Here is a 19,680-nt window from a genome sequence, read left to right as displayed (position 1 = left end):
AGAAATAAATGTTTGTTGTTTAAGCCACCCAGTCTATGGTATTCTGTTATAGCAGCCCAAACTAAGTCACTGTTAAATGTCAGATACAATTTATTATAATAGCTGAGGGAATAATGATGAACTATGAGTGTAAAGAGATTCCCCCACACAAGAAAACTAAGTAACATACTCTGGAAAGACTTGACAAAAAGGCAAATCACTAATAAAAATGTTTTGCTATTGAAGTAACTGTAAGAAAACTTTAAAAGACTGGGGGGGGAAAAAAAACAGACTATGAACTCTGATTGCTTCAGTATCTTTTAGTTCCTGCCCCACTTTAGAGACACCCAAACTGGAACTCAAAGTAACCATGACATGGAATTCTAATCGGTAGACCCACAAAACAAACAAACAAAAAACCCCATCACCTTGGCCCTATATCAAAAGACTTGTAAATAAATGTACCAAAATTACAGTTGACCCTTGAACAACACAGGGGTAGGGGAACCGACCCTCTGCACAGTTGAAAATCCATGTATAACTTTATAGGAGGCCCTCCATATCCATGGTTCTGCATCTGTGGATTCAGTCAACTGTGGATTGTGTAGCACTGTGGTATTTATTGGAAAAAAATCGACATGTAAGTGGACCTGGGCAGTTCAAACCCATGTTGTTCAAGGGGCAACTGTATTTAAATTAAAACAAAATGTTTCTATCTTCCTCTCCATGTCTCTTTCTCTGTATCTCTCTGTCTGTCTCTTCCTATGTATATATAATTTTTACAACTTCAATAGAAGAGCTTTCCCTATGAGTATACTAAAGAGTTGCTGGAACTATGCAAACCACTTACAGAGTAAAATGGGAGAACAAAGAAAACGGTAACCAATGTTATGGGAAACAGCGTCAGTAAAGATACAGAGAAGGGGACACTTGAGCTGAGTGGGCAGACAGTATGGGGAAAAGGCACTGGCGACCCAAGTACAATATGAACAAAGGTGGCAGAAGCCCAAGCAACATGGCTTGTTGACAAAACATAAATAGAACAAGACTTTCGAAACAGAGACTAACGAAACAGGTAGGATCTAGATCTTCAAGGAACTGATAAGCCAGAATATAGAAGGTGGACTTTGAGAGAAACATGGAGCAAACACAGGGTTTTAAGCAGCAAAATACAGTAATTGGACTTGCATGCTCAAAAGATCATTGTAGAAGCAGCAGTAAGGGAATGTGAGGGTATGGAGAATGTTAAATTTGAAAAATATCACTTCAAGAGTTCAAGCAAGGGGCTTCCCTGGTGGCGCAGTGTTTGAGAGTCCGCCTGCCGATGCAGGGGACGCGGGTTCGTGCCCCGTCCGGGAAGATCCCACATGCCGCGGAGCGGCTGGGCCCGTGAGCCGTGGCTGCTGAGCTTGCGAGTCCGGAGCCTGTGCCCCGCAACGGGAGAGGCCACAACAGTGAGAGGCCCGCGTACCGCAAAAAAAAAAAAAAAAAAAAAAGAGTTCAAGCAAGGAACAAGAGCCTGAGAGTGAGAAGAAATGAAAATGAAAAACATTATGAAAGTAGAATCAACAAGATTTGGCCAGGAAATTATTGGCTACGGCACTCTAGGGAGAGGAAAGAATTCAGGAAAATGCTTTGGTGTGTTACTTTGGTAGCTCTGGAGATCATGGACAACTTATTCTCCTACATTATTTTAAAGGGGTAAAGAAAGATGTGCAGAAGAATAAGTCAACTCAGGTCACTTTGAACTTAAGGTGCATATAAGACAGAAAATAGAAACCATAACCGCATATCCATCTCCAGCTGGGCTGGAGATGAAGACCTAATACTTTGTGATAGTATCTGAAGCCAGGGAGTGGATGCTATTACTGAGGAACCCAGAGAAGGTGAGAAAGGGGCCCGGGGCAGAAACCTGAGTGACACCCGCCCCCATTTCAGAGTCAGGCCCGAGAACGACAGGAGAGTGAGGACGGTCTGCGCAAGGCAAGCGCACCCAGGACGGGGGCCCACAAACTGAGAGGAGAGACGGTTTCACATAGAAGCAGCAGAACAATCGGGTCAGCGAGCTTTGGGAAGGCTGAAAATATTCCACTGGATTCAGCAATTTCGACGTTATCGGAATCCTTTGCGGGGCGGGTATCGGTTTCCTCAGAGCAGGGGAAGCCGAAAGGAAACAGGGATCCCAGTCTGGGAGCGCGCGGCGGACTCGATACACAGCCTTCCGACGCCCAGTCAGGCTATTCCGCCCCCGAACGCAAAACCATCACACACACCCCAGCTGCCCCACAAGTTCCAGGACTTCGGAGATCCGGGGGTGTTTTACTCCCTCAGCTTAGGGCGCGCCCCTGCCCCCGCGCCAGCTAGCTTCCAAACCCTCAGACACACGGACAAACGACCTCGCCTCGAAAACCCTCCCTGGGCTCACAGGAAAAATTCAAGCACTTCATTGTGTGTTCCCAAAGCTTTGTCCATACCTTACAAGGTTTTGTATTATCTGTTCTGCACCTGGCTCGAAACAAAAACCGAGCCAGACCAAAAAAAGTCAAGGAACGCAGAGTGAGAGTCGAGGGAGGTGACGCCCTCACAGGCAAACTTCTGATAGGGGAGATAAAAACTACGACTCCCATGAGGCTGTGCGGCCCCGGGACCCGACTCCCAGCGCCCTCTGCGAGGTTCAAGAGAGTCTAGGTGGTAGACGCATCGTGTCGGCGCAAAACGGCCGCTAAAGCCGTGCAGAACTGGCCCTGCGGGATGGCGGCCTCTGAGGAGGAGCCTGAGGCCTTGACGGAGCAGCTGGACGTCGCGCGCCGCCTGGAAAATTTGCCTGTGAGCGCGTGGCCCCCAGGGACAGAGCCAGAGCCCTTTCAGGTAGGGGGCGGGGCTCGGCCAGCCCAAGAGCTGCGCGCGGCCCCCGAGGGCGTGGCCGGTACCCTTTTCTATGGAGGCGGAGCTAGGCGGTCACGAGCGCTGCGCGCGCAGCCCGGGGATGGGGCTGGCGCCCTTTCGGGTGGATTGCCGGGGTAAGTGGTAGCTGGGTTCAGTTCTCAATTACCCTACGTGGTAGTGCTTCGATTGTTGTCTCCAAGTTTCTAGACCTTTTTTTTAACCCGATCGCACAGTCTGCTAGCGGGAAAAGCTCTTAAATAGTTCACAGGTTTCGGTCTTTTCCCATTAACCCTTCGCAATGACCTTTACATGTTCTTTTCTGCGCATAGACTGGCAGTTCCCTGAAGGCAAAACCAGAGGTCTCATGAGGTCCCTTGGAAAGAGCCGTGAGAACCTGGCTTTTTGTCCTGGTTCTGTCCCCAGAACTCGTTGAGATCTGGGGCAAATCATTGCCTCTCTGGTCTCAAATGTCTTGTTTGTAAGATAAGCCATGGGGCCCATTAACGGATCTTAGCCTAGTGTCATGATTAAAAACTTAGCTTCTAGAGTCATTTAGTTGAGGTTTCCCTCATGCTGTGAGCACTTTGGCAAATATAAATAGCCTCAGCTAAGCCTTAGAGTCCTCCCGTGTGCGATTAAAATAGTAATACCTCTCTCCGGATTGCTTCGAGAATTACAAGTAAAATACAGTTCCTGGTTTGCTGACAGAACTCAATAAATGTTAACTACTATTATTACCTCAAAGGCCTTTGTGCTCCAACCTTCTCACCCCTTTGACCTTGGCCTGCATGTTGCCTAAGGAACAAGGAATGACAAAAAAAAAAAAAAAAAAAAAAAAACAAGGATTGTTGGTTGGAGTGGAAAGAGCCCTGGACTTGGAAGTAGGAGAGCTAGGTTCAGGGCTTAGCATCTTAGCCATGTCTCAGAGCCTGAGTTTCTTCATCTGCAAAATGAAAATAATTAAAGTTTTAGTGCCCTTGTCACACCCATTATTGATATCAAACCCTGTCTGTCCTTCCTAGGGTTATTTTGAAAATCAAATAAGAGGACAGATTCAGCAGTTTTCAAAGAGTAGAGCAGGCTATTAATGTTAGAAATGGTTAGTTTTCCTCAAACTACATTAGGCAGTTTATCATTAATGATACAGGTGGCTAGCGCCATATTGAACACTGATCCCTAAAAGCTTATTGAAGACCAAACATTGCTGAATGCCTGGTCTAAAACATTGACATATGTTCTCTTTCTTCAAAAGATAATTGAGTGCCTATAATGTGCCTGGCACTGTGTTAAGCTAGGCATAGAAGATAAGATGGTGCCAATTCCTGCCCTTGAGCTTACAAGAGCATATGGAAAGCACTATATGGGGGGCAGAGGAAGCCTTGTGATTGATCCTTATACCTATAGTTGATGGGCATAAATGAAAATTAGGAGACTAAGACTCAATCCCACAGTGTTCTAGCTTCCTGGCTGTATGCACAGCTCTAGGTAGACTTAGAGTTACAAATAGAAGACAGGATCCATTCCTTAAGGAGCTTATAGTCTTACCAAGAAGATAAAACATGCTTGAAACATGTAAATAACAAGCCTAAAAGGGCCTTCAACTAGTTTGCTTCCATATATTCATGGAGCACAATACCAGTCTTACAAAAGGTCAGAACAGCTTGCTTGCCCCAAACCCTGCCTTCACAGGCATGTGCACACATAAGAATTAAGGCATGAAAAACTCAGAGTAAAAATAACTTTGTGTCTAGTTTGCCTTTGGGTCCTGTATGAAAAGGCAAAAAGAACATTCAAATGTTCAGATCGGAAACAAGCACATCATAATGCCATCGGGGTCAAAAGACAAGTAGAAAATAAACCGATTGATTTTCTTGAACTAAGAGTTGGATCTAGCCATTTTTCAGGTTTCTAAAACCAGCTTCAAATATCCTTTTTAAGGTCTCAACATGACCTTGACAAGAATTGTCTGGCTCACAGTCTCCTAATAGCTGCTTGGAGAAAAAACAAACTCATGGGGCTAGAGGCCAAGTACAAAGATTCTTGTAGCTGGTGTTTCAAAACAACCAAAAATGGAATGAAGATTTCCACAGCACTTCCTTAAAATTCAGAATTGAGGCCTAGATTTTAAGCCCAGAATATTGTGCAGTGTCATGTTTCAGTTTCTGGGGTTTTGGTACAGAATGTGACTCAGAAAAGTTAGTCTTCCAATCAAAAATTATTAAGAGCTTCAATTAAGCAATCAAATAATATTTCCTGAGGCCCCTGCTCTGTGCCTAGTACTATGGATAGGAACCCAACCCCTATCACCACTCCATACCCCAAACCTCCTGACCATGCCTTTCCTTAAGACATTTGGTAGAAAGGTCGGACCTACACACTTAGAGCCCAACAGTCTATGCCACTTAGATCCCAAAGTTCATACTATTAATAAGTGCAGGTCTACTTCAGATAAGGGAGAAATTAATTGTAGCCAAGGAGGTACAATATAATTGCACTTTAACATGCTGTCCTCTGTTTACATTTTGGCTTCTTGGGTGACCATAGTTTATAAAAAAATTCTCAAGTTTTCTGTCACAAAATGTGAAGTCTCCATCCAGTTCTTCAAGGATCTGGTTTCTAGTGCATTTTGCACTGATCGTTTTGTATTTATTCTCAACTCTTACATGATCAATTTTGTACTTTGATACATACCAGGAAAAAGTAAAGCTTTTGTTATGACTACTGAAAAAATGATAAAAATCCCATTCTTCATGTCCTCCTTTGTATTTTTCTGAGTTGTTCTTTCTAAATCCCAGCATGTGCATACAATACACAATAAGGTAATATTTACTGATGATTGAAAGCAGTCTGTGCTGGGTCAACTCTCAGTTTCCCCCCATCAAGATGGATAAATAATGGAGGTAGGACTATAATCATATGGTTTTCCAAACATAATTTTGGTTTGAGTATGTTTAAACCTGAGAAGTTTAACTCCAAACCTATTTTTTTCACCACCCTACTAGATAGCCTGCATAATTCATATTGAACACTTAATGTGCCAGCCACTAGAGAAAGCTTTTTACGTGGTTTCTCACATTTATTTCCTTCACAGAAACCTGTAAGAGAAATAGAAAGGGAATGTTTAGAGAGCTTAATGTGCCAGAAATATATGATGTTTTAAATATAAAATCTCGAAATAATATCTAGAAGAATTTAAGAAAGTTACTATTTTAAAAGTACAAAGTGGCCCACACAGAGTATAGTGTTATGTTCATTAAATTTCTTGAGAACCTTTCCCCCCTCAGATATAGGTAGTGTCCCTCTTTTATAGTTGCCATCGCATACTTTAGCAAGTCACTCGCTGTAAGGTCACAGTGCTAATGAGATCCTAGTCCTGTATGTGTCTCCTCTAGGACATTCCATGTTCTGCATTAAGACGTTCTCCACTGCTTGCCCAGTGTTCAGGCCACAGTCACAGTTTTCCTGGCTAGCCTCCTTCACGCTTTGCTCCATTCTCACCTCCCGGTTGGAGACCTCATTGCTCATTAGCCGTTTATATCTTTGACTAAATTTTCCAGCCATTTCCTGGAACCATTCTCAGCTTCCACCCTGGGTTTATTAGTCAAGACTTATTTGTTTGCAAGAAACGTAAATACAACACAAACTGACTCAGGCAAAAAAGGGAAGGAATTTCCTCATATAACAGCAAAGTCCGAGACTGTTAACTGTAGGCATCTCTGGATCCAGGAACTCTCAAGGTGTCATCAGATATTTCTCTCTACCACCTCCCTGCTTCGCACCCCTGCTCCCCTTTCCTGTGGTGGGCCACACACTCAGTAGGTCTTATGTGTGTGGTACAACTTGGGAATGCCTGATGGATACTCTGTAGTTTAGCAAACCCAGTGGAAAAAGAATGCCTCTTCCCTAATTTTTTCAGCAGGAGTCCCAGAACTATATTTCATTGACCTGGCTTATGTCCTATGCCCATCCATGAACCAAAAATACTGTTGAAAAGAGCAAGCGATGTTCTGATTAGCCAGGTTTAGGGCCCACCCAACCTGAAGCCCCATGCAAACCATTAAGACAAGAGTGAGAAGGGTTCCCCTGGGAAGACTCAGGATGCTTTCATCAGAAGAAGAATAGATGCTGCATTGATTTTAAAACATGTCCCGGATTTGATCTCTCCTTGGCTTAGGGTAAGCACAAAAACCCCTCAGGGTAACACCCTTTTTGGATCAGTTTGGTCCTGGGCTTTGTACCAGGGAGTAGGGTACAGACTATGGAAAGAGTGTTAGAAATGGGGAGTATTTAAGCTGATGCCAGCTGATTCCTAATTTGTAACACACTTAACATTAGCTTTCTGAAACGCAGAATTTAAGTTTATATGGCATATAAATATTTGAATAAAATGTCAGATTATTTCTGAAAAAAATAATTAACTTTTCAATATGTAGATACCTGAAAAGATAGATGATTACATAATGATATGTTAAATCAGACCACAGTTTTCAAAAGACTATTCTTTAGTATAGCCATTTTTCTACATCAGGTAAAATATCTTTTTGGAATGGTATTTAACCAACCTTTTTACGAAGGAGAAAGTGGAAACATATAGAGATAAAATGATTTGTGATTATTATTGGTATCAGGGTCAATGATTACATGGATCAAGGGGAAAAAAATGTTCTCTTTAAACAGGAAGATTATCCAGAAGTCTCTATTATCCTTTGGACGGTGTTTGCAGCTCATTTGGAATCAGCTACCATTTGTAATCTAAGTCTCTAAAGGATCTGAGATTGTGCAAAAAGTTTAAATTGAAGAATTTTTAAAAATGTATCACCAGATTCTCCAAAATCTTATTTTAAATGTAAAAATAAAAGTAAAAATAAGCAAATAATAGTATTTTTTCCAGAAAGTATTTATCCATATGCAAATAAGTTCAACAAGGAATAATATGCTCTCCTGGTTAGAAAACTACAGTAAGTCAGAGCTTATTTTAAAAGTGGTTATCTGCATCAAAAAATAAATAAATAAATCACCTTAGAGTTTAATGATTTCTATAGTACATTAAAATTTATGCACCTTTAAGAACAAATCAAGTGAAAAGAATTCTTCATGAAAAGTTTAACAAAGTGGTAGTAAAATCTTCATTTTACAAGCACTTTTTAAAATGTCTCAGTAAGCATTTCTAAGTTGACTCTTAAAGTCTGGAAGTAGATTCTGTAAAAGACAGCAGTCATTGAATTTGACTGATGGGGCATCTTTTTCGAAGCCATCCTTCATCCTTTTATGACATCTCTGCTAAGCTAAAGCTGTAAGAACCGACACAAACGGGAGAAGCTATTTCCACTCTCCACCCCCAAATCACTTTTTAAGCAGTATTGGCCTTCTCCCCCTCCCCCACAGGTACGCCCACTCACCACCCTTTCACAGAAGGATGTCAATCCTTCCCCACTAGCTCAGGGTTTTTTAAAGTATAGGATTTTGCACCTCACTGCATAGCTCCACCAAGGCCTCCACAGGGAGTATAACTACATGCTGCTCAATACTTTTTCTAAAAGTATTGACACAATGTTAATGGATAATTGACTGAAAGGCTAATAATTGACGTTCCTCTGGATATGCTAAATTCTGTCGACTGGTCTCTTGCAGAACTGCTCTTACTGACTTCATGTGGCAGGATGCCAACAGCCTTTATTGAGGGTCGGAATGAATGAAATGAAAAACAGCCCATGAAACTGCGTCCTGGAAAAGAATGGTTTAGACAGACTCATTTGTCAAATTTCTCTCCCATCTCCATACTAGAAACAGTCAATGCTTCTGAACAGTGAGATTATTCCTTACAGACAGTATAAGCCATACATCTAATCATATTTCCCTCTTTGCAGTGGTTGTTCTTGGGCAGAGCCAAATGTCCAGTCTACTTCTGCTGCACACTTAGTGTGTCTAAGCTCTCTCGACTTATTTTTCCCTTCACCTTACTTTCCTTACCTATTGTTCATTTATCTTCCCTCTTTGTAAGCTTCATTAAATCCTTTCTGGAACAAAACAAGTATAAATAAATGAATTGTTCTATACATGAAGAAATATGCTGGGCTCATGAGAGATACTGTAATCTTCAGGGTTTGAGAATATGCTTCATTCTGCCAGTGAGGAAATAACCAGAGGTCAGGTTTCACAGAGACACTTTAGACTTAAGACTTCTTTATCATAACATTTTATAAATGTAACATTTTGAAAATACAGGTACATGTAAAAGACAAAGTTTTTTGTATTCTCCCTTTCACACTTAATAAGAACAGGATTTCTTTACATGTACATAATATATCTACAATAAATTTCAATATCTATTAATATTATGTGACAATTTTTGGAATTATCTCTGCAAGTTTTTTGCCAAATTTCTGCTTTTAACTTTGTGAAGACTCAAATAGAACTATAAGGTAATAGCATTTTTTAAAAACATGAGAGAATATATAAGAATTCAGATAATCTTCAAATTTAAAAATTCTTTTAAAAAATCAATGGAAGACTCTCTCCCAAAGGCCATTTTTCATTGATTTATCATTTATGACTTTCTTATCCCCAAAAAGGATCTGAGGTAACTCACAATAAAAATACATATATGCATTTGTATTATCAGATAAATGTGAAAGAGATAAAAGCCAAGGAGAAAACACATAACTGCATTCAAAACCTAAATTCGGCACTGATTTTCCTGACACCTAAAGCTAACAGGGAAACAAAATGGATTACAAATTTTTCAATATCTGATAAGAGAAAAATACATAAATTTTTCCACTGCTTAAAAGGAAACCACCAAATTTTAAATCTAAAAATTAACCCTGGTTTTTAAATTGGAGAGAGATGTTTTCAGGCAATATTGTAATATATTGCATTTTGTCATTTTTGTTTCATTCTGTTTGTTGGAATTAGAAACTGTCTCAGCCAAAAGCTGCTTGAAATACAGATGAGATATATGACCTGCCGTGCTGACTTAACAGTATTTCTGTTTTTTGCAGTATACTCCTGATCATGTAGCCGGGCCTGGAGGAGACACTGATCCCACTCTGATAACCTTTCCCGGATGCGTTTGTCTCAAAACTCCCTGCCTCCCTGGAACTTGCTCCTGTCTCCGTCGTGAGAAGAACTATGATGATAATTTATGCCTCAGACACATAGGATCAGAAGCAAAGTGCGCTGAGCCAGTTTTCGAATGCAATGTCCTGTGTCAGTGCAGCGACCACTGCAGGAACAGAGTGGTCCAGCGGGGTCTGCAGTTCCACCTCCAGGTGTTCAAGACAGATCGCAAAGGCTGGGGACTTCGTACCTTGGACTTTATACCAAAAGGACGGTTTGTCTGTGAATATGCTGGCGAGGTTTTAGGATTCCCAGAAGTACAGAGAAGAATTCAGTTACAAACAATACACGATTCGAATTACATTATAGCCGTCAGGGAGCATGTTTATAATGGGCAGGTAATGGAAACGTTCATTGATCCTACCTCTATAGGAAATATTGGAAGATTCCTTAACCATTCTTGTGAGCCAAACCTATTGATGATTCCTGTCCGAATCAACTCGATGGTACCAAAGTTGGCACTTTTTGCAGCCAAAGACATTGTGCCAGAAGAAGAGCTCTCTTATGACTATTCAGGAAGATTTCTTAATCTGCTGGATAGTGAAGACAAAGAAAGGTTGGATAATGGGAAATTAAGGAAACCTTGTTATTGTGGTGCTGAATCATGTGCTGCGTTCCTGCCTTATGACAGCTCACTGTACTGCCCCTTAGAAAAGCCAAACACGAGTGAGGAAGGAAAAGTAGAGCAGAAGCGTGTCTGGCCTCGCAGTGGACGAGAATGAGGAGGAATCGAGCGTGTTTGGCTCAGCCCTTCCTGGGTTCCCCTCTTACAAGCAGTTCACCCTCAGGGTCAGTCTCTGCTCTGTGGTAAGAAGCTTGCCCCTCACTGTAGGGGAGCCCAGTGGTTGTAACTTAGGAATGTGGCAGAGACTACAGATTGTCCAGCAACACTCTCTCTCCCCTTCTATCATAGAATTCGCAGTTTTTAGCTGGGTACACGACTGCCGAGAATGCTCACTTTTCCTAGTGAGATGTGGCTAAGGGACTATGTCATAGCTAGTGGGATATGAGGGAAAACGTTGTGCCCTTAAGTGGAGATATCCTTCCCTTATCCCACTCTTTTTTCTTCTTGGCTGGAATGTATACATGATAACTGGAGCTGAAGCATCCATGCCATACCCCAAAATAACCTTGGAGAAGGAAGCCACACATAGCAAATCAGCAAAATTGAAAGGAGTCTGGAGGCTGTACACTGTCCAACACTCTACCAGCCCTGATCTGACACCTCTGGACTATTCGGTGAGAAACTGTGTCTTCGTCATTTATGCCACTGTTATTTTGAACTTTCTAGTACTAGCACCAAACCTAATCAGTGATCCAAGGAAACCCTGATGGCTGAATACCTAAACCTTCCTTTCCAGTCAATCTTATCAGTAATAAGGCTGGTATTTTCATTTCTGTATGACTCCAGCTGTTTATTTCTCATCTGTTTCTAAACATATCAAGGAAAAGGGCATGATTAATTATCACCTGCTAAAACCCTAATGATTATCACCAATAGTGAAAAATATAACCATGAGAATGACTTCCACGTATAACGAAAAGTCATAAAAGGAAACAAATTGTAAAATTTTTGCTATATACCTGCTGTACTTCAAGGCTTGTGAAGTTATGCTTCAAACAGCCTCACTTCATGTATTAACGACATGAAAATAACCCTGTCAACACCACCAAAGGTGATGGGAGTTTTATAATTCAATTTAAACTTCTGGAGAGGCAAAAATCTATTATTTCTTTTTCTAGTACATTTAGACCCTACCACCAGGAGACTCTGTGCTTTCAAAGTTATATCATAGGGACCCATGTTATATATAACACTCTACTCCTGTATGATATCATAAGTAGGATAGTTGTACATTTTAAGTGAATGAAATGTATGGTATGTGAATTATATCTCAATAAAACTGTTAATAACTATGTTAGGGTTTGCGTATTCACATAACATTATCAGGAATGGTTCCATGTGAATAGATGATAGTAGAGTACACATAAAATGCCCCAAACTACAAATGTGCAGTGTCTAAAACAGAATGAATTTTTCCTCCAAACTCATCATTTCTCCCTGCCAGCCTTCCTCTATAACTGATTTCTCTGAAGCAGTCCTGCTTTTTGTAAGGCAGCTTGTATCTCTCATTTTAAAATGGCCTTTCTCCTCCTCACAGGGGCTTCTAGTAACTGAGCTACTTAAGAGGCAATAAGGAAATGGTCAGAAGGAACATGAGTGGCTCACTGTTTGATGTTCCAGATACCCTTTCCTTCTTCCTTGTGCTCCGTATCTATTGAATATCACCGTCTGTGTATCAGAAATACTCCAGTTAGGACACGAGCAGCATCCTCCATCTTGATGTCTCTTCCAAGACAGAACTCACTGAATATAGACCCTTGGAGTTTTTTGTACTCACACACAAGTTTATTCTTTTTTTTTTTTTTTTTGCGGTACGCGGGCCTCTCACTTGTTGTGGCCTCTCCCATTGCGGAGCACAGGCTCCGGATGCGCAGGCTCAGCGGCCATGGCTCATGGGCCCAGCCGCTCCGCGGCATGTGGGATCTTCCCGGACCGGGGCATGAACCCACGTCCGCTGCATCGGCAGACGGACTCTCAACCACTGTGCCACCAGGGAAGCCCCACAAGTTTATTCTTAAATAGCAATGTAGCCTGGAAATAAGATTCCTAAAGTAAGAGTTGAAGACTCTTCCAAGTCTTTTCTAGGTAGTGAGTTAACTGCATTTACTTAATTGCCATGTTCCTAAGAAAGTTGACACTTCTACTTTTGAGAGCAAACATTAAAAGATATACTTCTGCTTGACTATTATCCTAATATAAAAAACATAACTTTTTTACAATTATAAATTAGTATAAAATTAGAATTTTAAAAGGTGTTATGGGTCTTCATGGAATTAAAACATAAAAATGGCTCTGAAGTCAATTTCCACTGAATTCACTAAGAATGTGGAAACGTGTACCTTGGAAACTGTTTTGGCCCAAGAATAATAAAGATCATACTTGGAGGACAAAACTTTTCAAATCTTTTTTAAATTAATGTTTTTAAATTTAAAATTAATATTCACAAAATATCAGTGGCTGATAGATTCTGTTCTTGGCTAAATGGAAAATTTTGCCTTAATTGAAATGAATATTCAGAGATTATTTTTCTCCCTCCCTGTTTCAATCTTAAGCCCCAATACTGCCTAACTCTGAAGCATAAGGCAGGAGTGGATTAAGTACATCAACGGTAGACTAATTTGCATAGAACAGAGGATTTTATCTTAAACTCAGGAAGATCTCATTTAAAAAGGGGGAAAAAATCTCCCAAAGTTGTTTTCATTCCCTTGAGTGTTCAAATAATGTTCTCTGTGTAACATATTCCTTATTACATATTCCTCTCCAGTGTGTTAGTGTTCAGCAAGTTACTGAACCTCTAACTCTGAATTCCCTTTTTTGGATACAGCATTTTTGGGAGAATCAAATAAGTTAACACTTGTAAAGCGTTTAAACAATGATGCAGCACTAAGACAGCTATAACCAAAAAGACAACTACAAGTGTTGACAAGGATGTGGAGAAATTAGAACCTTCGTATATTGCTGGTAGAGTTGTAAAATTGCACAAGTACTTTGTAAAGCCATTTGGTTAGTTCCTTAAAATGTTACACATAGAGTAACCACCTGTCCCAGTAACTCCATTCCTAGGTAATAGATCCAAGAGAAACGAAAACATGTCCCACCAAAAACTGTATGCAATCTTTATAGTGGCATTATTGGTAATAGCAAAAAAGTAGACACAACCCAAAAGTCCACTGACTGATGAATGAATAAACAATATGTGGTATCCATATCACAGAGTATTATTCAACCAGGAAAAGGAGTGAAGTACTGACAAATGCCACAACATAGATAAACCTTGAAAATACTATGTTAAATGAAAGAAGCCAGATACAAACAGCCACAACTTGTATGATCCTATTTATATGAAATGTCCAGAATAAGCAACTATAGACACATAAAGTAGATTAATGGTTGCCAGGGGCTGGTGGAGAGGGAGGTATAGGAAGTGATTGCTAATGGGTTCAGAGTTTCTTTTTAGGATGAATATACTAAAAACCCCTTTCAAGTGATGACTGTCGTGTTACATGATTTATATCTCCATAAAGCTGTCATAAGAAAATGAAACAAGAAGATACGGGTGCCTCTCACTTGGAAACTGGTAACCTGTAACTGTGAACGTTGCTCTCACGAATAAACACTCTCAGATCCCAAGGAAATTCTTCTCCACTTGCTTTATGTCCTCAAAACAAAACATGACCGTGTCTAAGGTGGTGATTTTTTTGTGGCTATCACCACTATCAGAGACAGACCCTGCTTCACAGCGCAGTGAGATTTTGAACAGTAGGAGTGCTTAATTTGGTAAGAACATGGATGGATTAATTAGTCAGATCCTTCCTCTCAGACAGCATGAATGCAATTCTTAAATAACAAAGTAATGTTTCCTTGTAGTATTGAATATCAACTTTCTTGCCTCTCTTTCTGTTCAAGTTTGTGGTTCCAGAGATTTGTGTGGTTCCTCACGAATCAGCACAGTATTCGTTACAGTTGCACATGGAGACAGAAGTATTTTGCAATATTAAGCAATTCATATTACTTTTACATTTGTAAATGTGTGCGTCTAGAGGTTTGATATTGGTTCTTCACATTACTTCACATTACTTAGTTCTCATAACATTTAAGAGAGTTAAAATGACAACGTAAGTGATAGCAGTTTATATGATGTAATTAATATATTTTCTGCAATGATAATAATTCATCAGATATGATATCATTACAGTGTTTGGACATAAGTAAATTTCATGATTTATTTTCAACTCTGTTTCAGCGGAGTAAAGCTTTCTTAAAATGACATTAATACGGCTTCCCTGGTGGCGCAGTGGTTGAGAGTCTACCTGCCGATGCAGGGGACACGGGTTCGTGCCCCGGTCCGGGAGGATCCCACATGCCGCGGAGCGGCTGGGCCCGTAAGCCATGGCCGCTGAGCCTGCACGTCCGGAGCCTGTGCTCCACAAGGGGAGAGGCCGCAACAGTGAGAGGCCCGCGTACCGCAAAAAACAAAGAGCTACAATAACTCAGAAAAGATGGTCTCATTTGGTATCATTGTTAACAGAACATCAACCATGTGAAAATCTTGTTTATAACAGCACAATTTATGATTTTACTGAAAGGACAATAAGAAGAATTATTTTTTGGCATAAATATGTAAAAAATTATGAATCACATAGCTCATTATTTTATTATTCATCCAAACATTGCCAACTCAGCTGGATGCCCAGGAATGAGCAAAGATAATTAAATTTAGTCACATATGATATTTTGCCAACTTCACTCATATAAAAACCCTAACTTTATACATGTTTTCCATTCTTGTGGTTATGAAGACATTTTTGTCAAACTTGATTTATAACTTTTAAATATTTCTACATATTGCCTGTGGATTTCCCATAAGCTGTCCTGGCCTCGATGCTTATAAAGGGAGGGAAGAAACTAGCTTCCCTGGTAAGGCTGTTAAGGGACTCACATAAAATAATGGATTTATATAGGCTATAAAGTACTATATAAATTTGGTTATCATTACAGGCATATGTCTGGGTTTACAGTCTGCTACACAGAACCGAACGCACACGTTTTCATATTATCATAGTCAAGATTCATTTAGAGTCCATATAATGGTAAGTCTTTCTTGGTGGTAAATGTTATGGAAGTATTAGAATAAGCCCCCAAAGGAGTTCTGTTAATCAATTAAATAAAAGGATACTTGTCTTTGATCATTTAATTATAGCCAAATTATGAACAGAATCTGAAGAACATCCTTGGAGCTCCCTTTTACTTTATAACTACTTGGGATTTCCCTGGGATGATAAAAAGCCTTGCTAGTTTTGTATATATTGTTACTCGGTTAATGGCCTTAGTTTTTGCCTCACTGCCCAAAGCTACAAGTCATCTGTACCTCTACCTCCTCCTCTCCATAACCAATCAGTCACCAAGTCCTATAAATTCCCTGCCCTACACATCTCTCAAATCTGTTCCGGTTTGCCCCGTTATTGTTTTATGCCATGCTTCCATCATTTCTTCCCGGCAACAGCCTCTCGGCCTCACCATCCCCACAGTGCATCCTCTGCCTTTAAAGCCTTCAGTGACTTCTCATCACACTCAGGACGGAGCCCAAACTTCTCAAGATGACCAGAAGGCCCCTGCCCCCCTCTCCACCTCATCTCTCACTCATCTTCTCACTCTGAGGTCCACCTTGAAAAGCCATGTGCCCTCTCACCCTCCCCTTCCCAACCACGACATCTCCTATGCTGCTTGTTTACATGGCTACTAGGCAGCTAAAATAACAAGACAGCCAGTAATATATTCTATTTTTTTCCCTGTCTCTTCTTCCTTCCTTCCCCCCTTCTCCTATTTCTATTTGCTGCTAGCTGGCTAGCCAGCACTTCCATCAGCCTGCTGTCTCCTTGTCATTCATCTTCCTTCGGCCACCTGCCCAGCCTTGTCCTCACTGCCAAATCTCCACAGCTGAACTGGGAAAATACAAATTACTTGATCTACCACAATACCATCCCTGCTGTGTACTGCTCTGCCAACTTTGGTTAGTCGTCTGGTCCAGACATACTCAATGCTCCCTGTTTATAAGGGCAGCCAGTTACACAGTGCTGATGCCACTGATTCCAACCCCACATGTCCCATGGCCTCTGCTCACCATGTCCCTCTCTGACCAGCCCACCCTCCACCCTCCCTCCATCCCTAGACCACTTCTGTCTTCTTTTTCTAACCTACCACCAGCTCAAAGCATTTGTACATAGTAGGCAGACACAGAAAAGGGCCTCCAAACAAATCTAAGACATAGTTCTCCTAGCCTGTATTTAAATATAATTGAATTCCCTCAATTAGAGCTTCCATTTACCCTCAAGGCAAAGTGGGTTTGTTTTTGTTGTTTATTTTGGAAGTGTCTGCTTGCTTGCCAATCTGTTTCTCCTGCTTTCCCCAAGACTTAAAAATAAACTCTTTCCCCTTTCCTCTGCAGTAACCAACCTACCTCTTTCCCACAACTCCTCCCCCAATTGTACACTCATCGGAATGCATTCTCCGCTCTTTTGAGGGTGGAAATAAGGATGGTTCAAAGACTAATCCTAGATCTTCAATAAACACCAGACCTCCCACTACCCTAACTTGCCCTGCAGAAATTGCTCCCAAATTTTTGACTAGTTTAAGACCATTTTAGCTACTAAATTGTTGATTTTTTTTGGCTAGTGAGAGAACTTACAATAACCTAATATTTACTATCACTACCCTTTCAGAAAGAGAAGGCACAGGGAAGGGGGACACATACCCCTTAAAATCTCTCAGCAGTTCTTAAAATGAAATCAGTGTAGCTTTAAAAACAACATGACACCTGGTCCTTATTTTTCTTCGCCAAGACCAGTACTTGGGAAGTGGTTCTGGTTGATCCGCCCACTCATCTAAACAACTGTTATTTGTTCATTAATTCAATTCATTCATTCATTCACAAACATTTATCAAGTATCTAGTATGTGCTGGGTGGTGTGAAGTCAAGTCCCTGAATTCATATTTAATTCAGCAAATGTTTCCAAGCACCTACTATGCTACATTCTGGAGAAATAGAGACCAAAAGCCATCTTCATTCCCAAAGTGTTTAGAGTCCAATAAGGGGAAAAAAATTAGAGTGAGAGGGTCTCAAGGGTCTACACATTATGTCTGTACTTCTTAAGTCTTCGAAACACTTTAATTTGGTGTGTGTGTACAAATTTGGCATTTGTGTGATTGATTTATGCCTAGCTCCTCTGTTGGACTTGAGGACTGGGACCAGATCTAATTTTGCTCACCAGTTTCTCTCTAGCTACTTAATACTTAGTAGTATTAATACTAGTAGTATTAATACTAGTAATCTCTAGATACTTAATGGGTATCACTGAGTGAATGAACTATATAGTGTGATGAACCTGACATCTTTAGGATAAAGTCCAAATTCTTTATGGGAGCACCTTAATGCCTTCCACAGTCTAGCTTTTCAGCAAACCCCCACTGCTCACTTCTCATTCTATGACCTATAGTCCCTCTGGGTAGCTCTCCATTTCCTCATCAGGCCTTGGGGGAAGTTCTGCTCATGCTGCTCTCCTCCTTCAGGACAACTCCCCTCTCCCACCCTTCCACCCCTCCCTTCATTGCTTAGTGACTTCTTTCCCATCCTTCTTGAAAGTCTCAACTCAAAGCCCACTTCCTCTGTGAGGCACGTGTTTGGGTTCCCTGGAGAGCACACTCAGAGGAAGGTTGGCGTGCAGGAAGATTAGCAGGGGATGCCGCTGGGATTAGCACCTGTGATCGAATGGAAGGGAAGGAAGCGGGAAGGGCAAAGTAGAACTTGGGCTGTAATGAAATCTCAACAAAGACCACAGCCAACCCACAAGGAGCCCTGAGGCTGGGGTGGCCTTTCAGGGCTGCCTCTACTAGCTGTAGCGAGAGGCAGAGCCTTTACAGTCCTGCATCAGCCAGTCACTGGACGCAGACCGCCTGTGGAAAGGGAGCTGATAGCACTCTCAGCGGCCGAGGAATAAATCCTTCAAGCCTTCGGAGGGATGTGCGCAGAGCACACAGCATTCACTACACCAATATTCTCAAAATTTCAGCACCCATCGAAACCACCCAGAGGGCTTGTCAAAACACATATTGCTTAGCCCTAATCTCAGAGTTTTTTGAGTTAGTAGATCTGGGGTGGGGCCTGACAATCTGCATTTCTAATAAGTGGCCGGGTGATGCTGATGATACTTTGAGGGATCACAATGATTACATTGTAACCGCGACACGCTGTAACCACATGAAGCCTTCACCTGCGTAATTTCTGACCATTCACATTGCTCTTACCATGTGCTGCCTTGTGCTGTGTTATTTCTGTGTGTCATCTTTTTGAGTCTCATCCTTTTAAGAACACCAAGCTCTACAGACCATGTTATGGTTTATGTTTGTTATGGACTGAATGCATCCCTCCCCCCTGCTCCCAAATTCATACATCAAAGCCTTAGGTCCTAATGTGATATTATCTGGAAGTAGAACTCTTTGGGAGGTAATTAAGTTTAGATGAGCTCAAAGGAGTCAGACCCTCATGATGGGATTAGTGCCCTTATAAGAAGAGGAGTCTCTCTCTCTCTCTCTCTCTCTCTCTCTCTCCCTCTCTCTCTCTCTCCCCCTCCCCTTCCCCCCTCCCTCGCCCTCGCCCTCTCTGCATCTCTCTGTATCTCTCCCTCTCCACTAGCACACACCACAGAAAAGCCATGTGAACACGGGGAGAAGACAACTGTCTATGAAGCCAGGAAGAGAACCTCACCAGACACTGAACAGCTGGTACCCTGATCTTGGACTTTTCAGCCTCCAGAACTGTGAGAAATAAATGTCTGTTGTTTAAGCCCAGTCTATGGTATTTTGTCAGAGTAGCCCAAGCTAATATTCTTCCTGAAAGTAAATGGAAAGCCACTGGTAGAGTTTGGGCAGAATGGGTACATGATATTATTTATATTTCAAAAAGAAAAAAAAAAAGGGACTTCCCTGGCGGTCCAGTGGTTAAGACTCCACGCTCCCAAAGCAGGGGGCATGGGTTTGATCCCCGGTTGGGGAACTAAGATCCCACATGCCTCAAG

At 41.3% G+C, this 19,680-nt stretch overlaps 1 protein-coding gene and 1 long non-coding RNA gene across 2 annotated transcripts in view; one reads left to right on the top strand and one right to left on the bottom strand.

Moving 5' to 3' along the window:
* LOC309966864 overlaps positions 1–2,565 on the bottom strand; it is a 232,960-nt gene extending 230,395 nt beyond the window's left edge. The window contains exon 1 of the long non-coding RNA XR_014326485.1: positions 2,454–2,565. This is a non-coding gene — a long non-coding RNA (uncharacterized lncRNA). The remainder of the gene's footprint in view (positions 1–2,453) is intronic.
* Positions 2,566–2,662: 97 nt separating this feature from the next.
* Positions 2,663–11,780, top strand: LOC309967025 (histone-lysine N-methyltransferase SETMAR). Its single transcript, XM_082847477.1, has 2 exons — positions 2,663–2,847; positions 9,867–11,780. Exons 1-2 carry the CDS (start codon positions 2,731–2,733, stop codon positions 10,704–10,706), a joined length of 957 nt encoding a protein of 318 aa, XP_082703603.1. The 5' UTR covers positions 2,663–2,730; the 3' UTR covers positions 10,707–11,780.
* Positions 11,781–19,680: the final 7,900 nt, after the last annotated feature.

This window comes from Leucopleurus acutus (assembly GCF_964270905.1).
Source record: "Leucopleurus acutus genome assembly, chromosome: 10".
In the NCBI taxonomy this organism is placed as follows: domain Eukaryota; kingdom Metazoa; phylum Chordata; class Mammalia; order Artiodactyla; family Delphinidae; genus Leucopleurus; species Leucopleurus acutus.
Note: the sequence above shows the minus strand (reverse complement) of the source record. Positions and strands in the feature narration are given on the sequence as shown.